A 12,193-nucleotide genomic window follows, 5' to 3' on the forward strand; every position below is an offset into this window, starting at 1 on the left:
TTTAGCTGTGTCTTGACCGTGTCAAGACAGAAACAGTCGTTCGTGTGCTGCACCTCTGAAAAAAGGACCTACGTTGTAGCAGGGCCTTTTGGGAGAGGACAGTTCGAGGTCCTCACCTTCTCACATGGGACAGAAACCCCTGAGGATCGAACTGGCCAGACCCCCCCTCAGCAGACGTTTTTTTTTTGGACTTCATAAAGAGCTAGCCTAGCCAGAAGACGGGATTTGTAAGTTTAAAATCGGGCTCTCCTCTCTTTCTCATGCGCAATACTTTTAAAGTCCTTTTTGGTTTTTTTTCCTCTTTTTTCTGCTGAGGGAGAAACTGAACTCAAATGGGAAATAGCCAAGCTAAACCCAGCCTTTTCCAATCTGAGAGAGACCTATACCCCTTTCTTCTAAACCTTCTCCTAAAAACCGACTTTAAATTCTCTAAGGGTGTTCTTGCTAAGAAAAATTTTAAATCTTTCACTAATTGGATATCTCGAAATTTCCCTGATGTCACCAGAGACTCTGTCCTTTCAGATCCGTTCTGGGACACAGTGGGGAAGAAGCTCTATTCTTTTCAAGCGGCAGGAGACCTCTCTGTTTCACGATTCATTCCTTTATTTCATTTCATAGCTAAGACATGTTGTATGACTAACCCTCCTCAGCCAAACCTGCCCCCTGCCCTCCCCTCCCCCCATCCTCTCTCGCAGCCTGGGACAGAGGCCAGTCCCAGCGCTAAGCCCGCCTGCCCCCCCAGCCCTGGCCAGGCTGGGGCAGTGGCCACCCTGCTACCCTATCCCGATCCCCTATTTCCAGCAGTTCTCCCATACCCAAATCCCCCCGCTAGCCCCCTCGGTCCTACTGTCACCCCCCAGGCAGCGCACAGGGGACCCACCCCAAACCCATCCCCCCTCCCCGGGATGGACAGCTCTGAGCCCCCCCCAGCCCAATCTCCCCGTGCCCCCGGTATTTCGCAATCCTCCACGCGTGACACCACCCCTCCCCCTCTCGCACTGGCTCGCGGTGCCTCTGTTCCCCCCCACCCCCCCCCACCCCGCCGGCACTGGAGCCGGCTTTGCCACCGCCCGGCTCCGCCAACGGGAGCGTGGTACAGCCGCGGCTCCACCATGGCTGCCGCCCCTGCCCACCGCGGCGGAGCCCGCCGCCTCCCCGTCCCAGCAAGCCGCGCCGCCGCCCCTGCCTCTCCCCACACCCACGGAGTAGGCATTGTACAACGCGCCACCAGCCCTGCGCGATCCCACGCCCGCACTGTGGAGCGCAGAGCAAACGCTATGCCTCCCGCCAGCGTCTGCCCCTCTCGCCGCTGGCGGAGCACAGCTGTTGTGCCAAACAGTACCTGTGCCGCCGCCCCAGGCTGCCGCCTGCAGACCAGAAGCCCCCTTCCCCCTCCCCCCGCCACCAGTACCTCTGCCAACCTGGCAAACGCCGGCAGACCCCCTCTCTCCCCCCCCCCATCTGCATCTTGCGCAATCCCCGCTACTAATCCCCCCCTCCCCCTACCACGGGTTCTTGCGCAATCCCCACTTCCTCCGCTCCTGCCCTAAAGGCAACCGGCCCCCCACACCCTCTTACAGCCTATGCCGACTCCACACACAGTTGCGAAACCGGCACCAGCAGCAACCCGACCCCTCCGCCCCAAAACGAGCTGCTGCTGCACAGCCTCTCCACCCCCATGCTGCCACGACATACCCCCTTCCCATCCCTCAGGACACTCCCGACCCCGCGCAACTCCCTCCCTAGGTAAAGCAAAGCTGCTATTTAAAAAATGCCGCGCTACGCCCCCTGTAGCCCAGCCCCGCCCTGCCACAGCTGACTCCTCATTTTCAGACAACAGTAGCAGCAGCTCTGAATCTGAATCTGAGGACTGCTGGGCACACACACGAAGGGAGGCCAACGGGGAGGGAGACTGGGAGCTAGCCCAAAAGATCTCCAGAAACCCTCAAACCAAGCTGCAACCTTACCTGAAGTAGCATTACAGGACATATCTATTGCAGCAAAAACATCGCTGCTCCTCACTCCTGATGATTCTGTTCCTACACAATATTTCTCTAACATCAAACAGTCAGTAAATGAACGTTTCATTAAGTTCGTTGATCATTTAAAAACGAGCTTAGAGAAACAGATAGAGTCCTGATGGATGAAAAGAACTTTTGGGTAAACTTGCCATGGCAAATGCTAATGAACAATGTAAGAATATCTTAAGGGCTTTACCCATGGACACAGAACCCATGATAGAAGAAATGATAGAAAGCTGTACACGACACACATCCACAGAAAACACAATGACCCAAGCAGTTATAAAGGGCATCACAGAGGGAGTTTCCGGTGCATTTGCTGCAGCAGTCTCCAAGGAGAATGTCCGCCGTTTCTACTGCAGCGAACGTGGACACTTTATAAAGGACTACCCACAAAGGTCACCCACCCAGGACCGTCGTGTCACCTACCAAAGGCACCAGAGACAGCAGCAGCACCAGCAGCGCTCAAAAAAACTTCCATTGGAGTGTGGTATCAAGGCCCTGCGCTCAGATAACAAATCAAAGGCCATACTACCCCGCCTCGCCTGCGAAGTCCACATCGGATCACCAGGAGCAGACAACTGGACCTCACAAGGCACCATCATCCCAGGTGATCCCAGAACACATGAGAAGGATCCAACACACGGAGCGCTACCGATGGGAACCAGGCATCAACTGGTAACATCACTGCCATTTAACTTTGTTGACAAGTGTTTTTATCGAATCCCCACAGGAAAGTACAGACCGCAGAACAGCCCATGGGACATTCTTATCCTAAGCGATACTCTACATGGTCCAGAACAAATCTTTGTATTACCAGAGATACAAACAGTGAACTCTGGACAAGAGATTCTTGTCCAGCTTTGCTGCACAGACACACCTTTCTCTCTCCCACAGGGAACACCAATTGCACAAGCCTTTTTGCTTCCACAGAACTGCTCAGAACAGCTTCCTCTCAATCCAAAAGCAATATGGATAGAGATTGTAGGCTCAAACAAACTGACCATTGATTGCAGCTTGTTCTGTAAAGGAGAGAGGATCTACCGTCCAGGGATGCTGGATACCAGAGCAGATGTGACCATCATCGCCCGCTCCAAGTGGCCAGGGAATTGGGAACTGGAGCCAGTGGCAAGTATGATCTCCGGGATTGGTGGAGTCACAGTATCCGTGAGGAGCAAACGAAATGTTGTCATCGAAGGACCCGAGGGCAAGATAGCGACCACCTGACCATTCGTGGTAAGGGCCCCCATCACCCTATGGGGCAGAGACCTTCTATCCCAGTGGGGGACTATCCTCACTATTCCCAGCCAGGATTTCTGACTGGGGCCACTGAGAAGCACGCGCTGCCATCTACCGCCCTGCTCACCTGGAAGACTGACAACCCAAAATGGACAAGACAGTGGCCCCTTGGAGAAGAAAAACTCCGCGCATTGGAAACCCTGGTGGAAGAGCAACTTGCCAAAGGTCACATCACCGAGACCACCAGCCCTTGGAATTCCCCTGTCTTTGTGCTGAAAAAGCCTGACAAAGACAAATGGAGACTACTTCATGATGTATAGAAGATCAATGAGGTCACTGAAGACATGGGCCCCCTCCAACCCGGCCTGCCATCACCATCGATGCTGCCCCAAGACTGGATGCTTGCTATCATAGATATAAAAGACTGTTTCTTTAACATTCCGCTCCATCCCCAGGACGCACCACGGTTTGCCTTCTCCATCCCCTCTCTTAACGAACAAGCCCCACTGACCTGGGTTGCAGTGTATTCTATTACCATCCTCATGAGCTGTTGAAATCAGGTGGGGCAGTGTTTCCTTGCCTCCTCCCCCCAGACTATCTTTCTGTTAATGGCCCATCATTGTCCTGCCCCATGACTCAGAGATAACTCCCTCTGGACCATCTTCTGTTAATGAGCCTAATCAACACTTGGCCTCATGACTCATTACCCCATTGTGAGATGCTCCACCCAGAGGGAGGAACTAAGCATCCCATCGTGGATATAATCTGGGACTCTGAACACCAGAGACAACCTTTCCACTGGATTTCCAGGGGACAGGAGCTACACAGCCACCACTGGACCTTCTGAGGAAGAGCAGACCTTTTTTTCTACAGGATCACCGCTTCAGAGGACTGCAACCACCATTCTACCAGCCTGCTACCACCACCCTGCCAAACAGGGGCTCGGGTTGTATCTTGACTCTGTCAGTTTGAACCAGTGTTTTCTTTTAGTTTTTTTTCCCTTTTCTTTAATTTTCCCCATTAAATTGTTATTCTGACTTGGTGCCTCCCACTGGTTTGTTTTCAAACTACCACATAATTTGGCGCCCATTGCGGTGCTTGCTCTGAGAGAAAGTCAGAATTACAATTTTGTATAAACAGAAACCTATTCACCATGGTGCTCCGCTTGTCTACATGGATACTGTATCTTGCTCTCTATATTTTTCCTCACGGGGAACTACCTGCCTGTTGTATTACTCCTGTTAAAACCAGGGAATGGTATGAGAATTGCTTTATTGGTTTATTATGTCTATAGCATAATAACCTGTGAGGCGATGAATACCATTTGGAATATATACTCAATTTTGTTTGGCTGTCCTAGTCTGGGCTCCTATGTCTGGGATCTGTTCAACAATCACACCCAGCCCCTGGTGGGAGGAGTAGAGAGTGGTTTCTTCCAGCCTTTCAGGCCAGGCACAGCAGTCTTTGAAAATATTGAGTTCCCTCTGGATGTTAAGGATGGTATAATCTTCTTGTCAGTTCTATTCTCTTTTTTCTCTATGGCCTGCATTGTGTACACCATGCGTAGAAACAAAACACTACTTAGTGTGGTGCAATGTCTGCTTGAGAAGGAGGTAAAAAGGAGCAAAGCAACAAATACCACGCCTACACAGACTGTCACACAGAAAGGAACCAAAAGCAAAGCAACAGCATCCATGTCTATGCAGACCGTCACAGAGGAGAAAGAAACCAAACGCAAAGCAACAGTGTCCATCTCAGACTGACACAGAGGAGAAAGAAACCAAACGCAAAGCAACAGTGTCCATCTCTACGCAGACTGTCACAGAGGAGAAAGGAACCAAACGAACTGTCAGCGTCCCCACGCAAACCATCACTGAACCAGAACAGCCTAGACCAATTGCAGTTGCCCCCGTTCAGAAGAAGAAATCAAAAAGCAAATCAGTCCACATAGTGACTGACGAGGATGCAGTATTACCACTGGCCTGATTCCTATGGTATATCACCATGTCCCGCAGCCATAGGGAGGAGGAGGAGGAGAAGATCCAACAGGCAGGAATTGTGCAGCAAGATTGATTTATTTAATTATTTTGCAAACTCTTTTATAGACTTTTTTCTTCTTAGTCTAATTGGACAAAGGACCAGCCACCCCTTGGGGGTGATTGGCCAAAATCCTAAAACATCCATTATCAAAATATTTTTCTACTATACCATAAACAAGATTTTCCAAGGTTGCAGGTGGCTTGGTTGTTTACATTCCCTGCTACCTCTTCTGTGAGAGAGAAAAAAGTCTCTCATGGACTGAGACAATAGCAAGAAAATCCTTGCTAGCAGCATTTTTGTACCTACTATTCCCCCTTTTTGTTTTATAAGATAACAACCCTACTATTAATCCTAAATAGAAATCTACATCAGTTATTAATTCTAAATATGTCCTTAAGGCTTTAACTATCTGACTCCATAACAAGAAATTTAAAATTCAGTCTCTGCTTGTGGAAGGACCATCCCAGTCTCTGCTTGTAGGACCATCTGCCTGATGGTTGACATCCTGGTCATCATCAGAAGAGTCATTAGGCTGATGATCTACATTCTGGTCGCCATTTGGATGGTTGGCGTTCTGGTCATCATTTGGAGGTTGCCTGTTCTGCCTCTGGTGCCGTAGGTCAGGGCGAACGCATTTTGAAGGTAGCCACCGCATCCCAGTATCTGTGGAAACGCAAGCATACCCACGACCCCAAACGATAAGCTCATGCGGGCCTTCCCACTGGTTAGTGAGAAAATTCCGTACCCAGACTTTTGCCCGGGGCAGTTGTGTGTCGCCTGCAGACTGCAATGAGAGAAAATGATTCAGAATAACAGGATTATTTGAATTTTGTGGTACTGTAAGGTGATTAATTGTATACAAAGCTTTTGCTAGTCAGCTCTGTGGGGTTTCTCCATGCATTCCCCTTTTCTATTTGTCCAAAACATGCTTCAAGGTACCATGAGCGCGTTCGACAATGGCTTGGCCAGTAGGAGAATGTGGGATACCAAAGGTATGGTCTACACCCCATAGGTGTAAAAACTGCCGCATCTTCTCCGAGGCGTAGGCAGGACCATTATCTGTTTTCACAGAAGCTGGCACGCCCAGGACTGAGAAAGCCAATTTCCAATGGGCAATGACATCACGGCCCTTCTCTCCAGTGTGAGCAGTAGCCCACATAGCCGAGGAGAAAGTGTCAATAGACACGTGCACATATTTCAGCCAACCAAATTCTGGGATGTGAGTTACGTCCGTTTGCCAAATCTGCAAGGCTTTTAGCCCTCTGGGGTTTACCCCTGCTGGCAAAGGCGCGGCGAGTCCGTGACAGTCAGCACAAGCACTGACAATGTCGCGTGCCTCGGCTGGCGTTAAATGAAACTGATTCTGCAGGGTATGTGCACTTTGATGGAAGAAACCATGCGATGCCTTGGCTTGTGCAATTTTGTCAGGCTGAGGCCCTACCCACGCAGGGTTGGCCAGCATGTCAGCCCTGGCATTGCCTTCTGTTAGAAACCCTGGTAAATTGGTGTGGCTTCGAATGTGCAGAATGTAATACGGATGCACTCAAGCCTGAATTGCAGACCACAAGGTTTGCAACAGTGAAAACAGAGCCGCATTGTTCACCTCCTTCAGAAGTGAAAAATCTAAGCATTGAGTTATATCTGCTACATAAGCAGAGTCAGTAACCAAATTCAAAGGTTCCTGTGAGAATCGCTGAAAAGCCATGGTAACAGCCCTTAATTCAACTAACTGAGCAGAGTCTGACTCGGATTGGTGTGTTAATCAACACTGCAAAGGCAGTGTAAGATGCTGTGCGCCCTTACACACAGTGACCCCTGCTAAAAATTTGTCCCAATCCGTACCCCCCAAGCTGCCAACACATCCCACCTCCAAAGGTTCAGGGAAGTGGTAGCAACGTAAGGCCTAATTGTAGCTGTGTGCCCCTCTGAGTCCTTCACCATCACAGGCCGTTCGCTTCAATAGCTCTGTGTGGATCCTCCTAATCCTGCAATGGCCGATCCCACCGGGGCTAAAGGCCATGAGGGAGGCCACGCAGAGAAGGAGATGATAGTTACATCAGCACCCGTATCAATCAAACCTCGAAACTGAGTCCAGGGTGGACAGGCGTTTGGCAGGACCAGGGTACATGTCATCTGTGGCCTTTGGTCAGAGATGTCTGCAGTCCAGAAGGCCTGCGGAAGTCCCGTAGATCCACTGCCGTTATCTTCGTGAGTTGGTTGTTCTATCCTGGGGACACAAGACTTAAAAGGCACTAATTTAGCAAGGCAGGTCTTTTCAGGAATAGTTACAGGGGGTTTTTGCGTGGAGACCATAGCGCAAATCTGACCTTTAAAGTCAGCATCAATAACTCCTGAGTGCACTAAGATTCCTTGATGGGCAACATCAGGTTTTCCCACCAGCATCGCACTGGATCCCTGGGCTAAGGGTCCATATGCATCCAAGGGAACCTTATAAATACCGCTAGAGTCTAAGACGACTGCGGCTGCGGTGTGGACGTCAAACCCGTCTGATCCGTGGGTGCTGTCTGATCCCTGGGTGCTGTCTCTAGGGTGGCTGGGTAGGCCTGTGCCTGTACCTGTGCCACTCTCTGGGGGAGCGACTGCATCGGAGAGCAATTCCCCCTCCTTGCACCCCGGCGGAAGTTTCCCGGCAACGGCTGACCATCGGCATGAGTCCGGGATCTACAGTGGCCCGTGCAATGCCCTGGCCTGCCACACCTCTTGCACTGGGGGATCGGTGTGTTCTCTTTTTGGCTCGGCTTAGGCCGCTTCCGTTTTTTCACCTGTTTTGGTTGCTTTGGTTCACGACCAGAAGGTGCGTGAACAGGCTGCAGGAATGCAGCCAAAGCAGACCTTCTCTGGTTCCCAGATCCCACCTTAGCGCAGGCTTCGACCATGTCTGTTACCTCAGGATCCCCTGGTAAGGCATCTATGATTTTTCTGCATTCCTCGTTTGCATTATCTCTCACTAACTGCCTTAACAACAACTGTCTTAACCCGTCATCCTCAACCTGCTTCTCGAGAGAAGCAGCGACTTTCCCTACAAAAGAGAGGAATGACTCTGATTTGCCTTGAACTATTTCAGTATATCGCTTTCTGGGTGCTGACAACTCTATGGTTTTCAACAGGGCAGCCATGCCGACCTGTTGTGCTTGCTGCAGGACGCTAGAGGACAAGTTACCCTGTAGACTGGGATCAGAGAAGGGACCAGTCCCCATCAAAGCATCCACTCCTGCTCTCTGTCTAGGATCAGCAGCAGGGAGCTGCAAATTTGCTAATGCAGTTTTGCCGGCCAGCTTTCTCCAGGTTTTTTCAAAAACTGTAAATTGTACAGGTTGAAATAGAATTTGACCTAAGTGTCTGATATCAAATGGAGAAAGCAAATCTGTATTTATCACCCTTGTTATCTGCATAACCTCAGCAGAACCTAGCCCATATTGTGCCACCTTGGATTGGAGGTCCTGGGCAACTTTCCAAGCAATTACCTCATGCTTGTCATGCTCCCCTGAATCTGGGAGAGCCTTATACACTGGGAAGGCTTGGATCTCTTTTGGGGAAGCACTACCATCCTGAACTTCTGGCACAGCCTGCGGATGGAGTGTAACAGCTCCCCAGTTACCCCCAGAATCCTCAGATCTATTTGGCAGTCCAAGGATTTCTAATAACCTCCAGTCACCCTCCCCCAATGCCTGCATCTTAAGAGACTCTAGAAAGCGATTATAATGCGTCGGACGTACAGCTACCGTGCAGTCCAGAAAGGTCCAGGGGCGAGACCGGCGCAGCCTTTTTCTTCGCCGCGCGGCTACAGCCGCCTGACGACCTGGGCCCAGAACCTCATCTGCCTCACTGCCTGACGAGGAATCATCAGGCAAAGGCAACTTTGGGGTGCTGGGAGGGAACAGAAATGTGCGGGAAGGAGGGGCACTTTGGCTAAGTTCGCCAGAGCCAGAACAGACAGCACAGACTGCAGCTGGCTGTGTGGCAGTTTTTACAGCAGTTTCTTTACGGGAGGCCGTCTCGGCCAGTTCCGACCGAGTCGGTACTGAAGCTGCAGCCACTGTTTCTAGGGTTATGGCTGCGCCCGGCGCCGCGGCCGGCACCGCGCTCGTCTCTCGCACAGCAGCCGCGTTCGAGCGCGGTCGCCGCTTCCGCTGCTGTTTCGCACTCCCCGGGCGTGCTCGGCGCCGCCGTCTCTGGCCGGCGCTCCGCGGACGCGCCCGGCGCCGCCGCTGGCCCATTCTCCGCAGCCGCCGCCGCTTCCGGGTTTTCCCGCGGCAGCGCTGTACCCAGTTTCGCCGCCGGCCGCGCCGTTTCTCGGCTCGGAGTCGTATCTCCCGCAGCTGGCGGAGGGGGCGCAGGCGGCGCGGCCGGCACGGCCGGCGCTGGTGCCGCTTGCGGCGCGGGCTCGGGCATTCGCCGCTCTAACAGGCTGAGCAGGTCCTCCATCCTTCGGGATAGGTTTCGTAGCTCTGACAGAAAGGGCAGATGCTGCATAAAAAAGTCCATGGCTCGGTTCTGCGACTGCGCAGAACAGCTCAGCGCCAGGGAGGGCAGCGGGCCATAGCCAGGCAGTCCCGGGGTGGGGGCACGCCCGGCGCTACACCAGCTAAGTTAGATCCAGGTGCATACGGAACCGAACTAGGAGGCTCTCTGGGCGTCCAAGTTGCTAAGCCGCTGATCTGCGGCCCTGGATAAGCCGTGGCCGCCGCCCAGCCGAACGGCAAGGCAGGCTGTGCACCCTCTCGCTGCCCTGACCCCCCCGCCTCTGGTGGCGCGGGGTTCCTGGGGGCTGTGGAGTCCTGCGATTGTGCAGGGTGAGCCGGCGCAGGCTCTGCCTGTGGAGCCGGAGGGGTTATTCCGAATCCACCATCACTTGCCCCGGAAGCCCAGTCAGCGGGGCCCCCCTCGGACATTCCTCCGTCACTCATCATCGAGACAGGCGATCCAGCCCTGCTATCACAGTCAAGGGCTGTCAGCAGAATAAATAACGAACGCCAGGTTTTGTATAATTCTAACGCTGACGGCTCCCCTGTCGGGAGCTCGTGTCGGACAGTGCATCCGAGCTCTTGCCACAAGGAAAAGTCCAGGGCAGTATCTCTGTCCATGGAAATCCCTTTTAAGGTAGCCCAGTCTAATAATTCCCGAACTGAGTTTTCAGGAATGGAGGTGCGCAATATGCTAAACACACCTTTCCAGACCAGTACGACAGCATCGTTCTGTGAGCCGCTGTTCGCCATTTTTCAGTTCTGTCGGACCTCCCGGTCCCGGGGGGAAAAGGGAAGAGCGTACCTCTAGAGCAATTCGGCTTGGCTCGCAGCAGCAGGACACGTCAGAGAGTGCAGAATCACGTCGGGCAGCACCAAATATTACCGCAGGCCTGGTTCCTACGGTATATCACCATGTCCCGCAGCCATAGGGAGGAGGAGGAGGAGAAGATCCAACAGGCAGGAATTGTGCAGCAAGATTGATTCTTTTAATTATTTTACAAACTCTTTTATAGACTTTTTTCTTCTTAGTCTAATTGGACAAAGGACCAGCCACCCCTTGGGGGTGATTGGCCAAAATCCTAAAACATCCGTTGTCAAAATATTTTCTACTATACCATAAACAAGACATTCCAAGGTTGCAGGTGGCTTTGTTGTTTATATCCCCTGCTACCTCTTCTGTGAGAGAGTAAAGTCTCTCACGGACTTAGAAAAATAACAAGAAGATCCTCACTAACAACATTTTTGTACCTACACTTGGACGCCCAGAGAGCCTCCTAGTTCGGTTCCGTATGCACCTGGATCTAACTTAGCTGGTGTAGCGCCGGGCGTGCCCCCACCCCGGGACTGCCTGGCTATGGCCCGCTGCCCTCCCTGGCGCTGAGCTGTTCTGCGCAGTCGCAGAACCGAGCCATGGACTTTTTTATGCAGCATCTGCCCTTTCTGTCAGAGCTACGAAACCTATCCCGAAGGATGGAGGACCTGCTCAGCCTGTTAGAGCGGCGAATGCCCGAGCCCGCGCCGCAAGCGGCACCAGCGCCGGCCGTGCCGGCCGCGCCGCCTGCGCCCCCTCCGCCAGCTGCGGGAGATACGACTCCGAGCCGAGAAACGGCGCGGCCGGCGGCGAAACTGGGTACAGCGCTGCCGCGGGAAAACCCGGAAGCGGCGGCGGCTGCGGAGAACGGGCCAGCGGCGGCGCCGGGCGCGTCCGCGGAGCGCCGGCCAGAGACGGCGGCGCCGAGCACGCCCGGGGAGTGCGAAACAGCAGCGGAAGCGGCGACCGCGCTCGAACGCGGCTGCTGTGCGAGAGACGAGCGCGGTGCCGGCCGCGGCGCCGGGCGCAGCCATAACCCTAGAAACAGTGGCTGCAGCTTCAGTACCGACTCGGTCGGAACTGGCCGAGACGGCCTCCCGTAAAGAAACTGCTGTAAAAACTGCCACACAGCCAGCTGCAGTCTGTGCTGTCTGTTCTGGCTCTGGCGAACTTAGCCAAAGTGCCCCTCCTTCCCGCACATTTCTGTTCCCTCCCAGCACCCCAAAGTTGCCTTTGCCTGATGATTCCTCGTCAGGCAGTGAGGCAGATGAGGTTCTGGGCCCAGGTCGTCAGGCGGCTGTAGCCGCGCGGCGAAGAAAAAGGCTGCGCCGGTCTCGCCCCTGGACCTTTCTGGACTGCACGGTAGCTGTACGTCCGACGCATTATAATCGCTTTCTAGAGTCTCTTAAGATGCAGGCATTGGGGGAGGGTGACTGGAGGTTATTAGAAATCCTTGGACTGCCAAATAGATCTGAGGATTCTGGGGGTAACTGGGGAGCTGTTACACTCCATCCGCAGGCTGTGCCAGAAGTTCAGGATGGTAGTGCTTCCCCAAAAGAGATCCAAGCCTTCCCAGTGTATAAGGCTCTCCCAGA

General features: G+C 53.0%; 1 protein-coding gene across 1 annotated transcript in view; it reads left to right on the forward strand.

Moving 5' to 3' along the window:
- LOC309584592 (F-BAR domain only protein 2-like) overlaps positions 1-11,634 on the forward strand; it is a gene marked incomplete at both ends in the record, with an annotated part of 99,199 nt that extends 87,565 nt beyond the window's left edge. The window contains 1 exon segment of the mRNA XM_082300686.1: positions 11,183-11,634. Coding sequence (XP_082156812.1) covers positions 11,183-11,634 — 452 coding nt within the window.
- Positions 11,635-12,193: the final 559 nt, after the last annotated feature.

Source organism: Coloeus monedula (genome assembly GCF_965178545.1).
Source record: "Coloeus monedula genome assembly, chromosome: W".
NCBI lineage: Eukaryota > Metazoa > Chordata > Aves > Passeriformes > Corvidae > Coloeus > Coloeus monedula.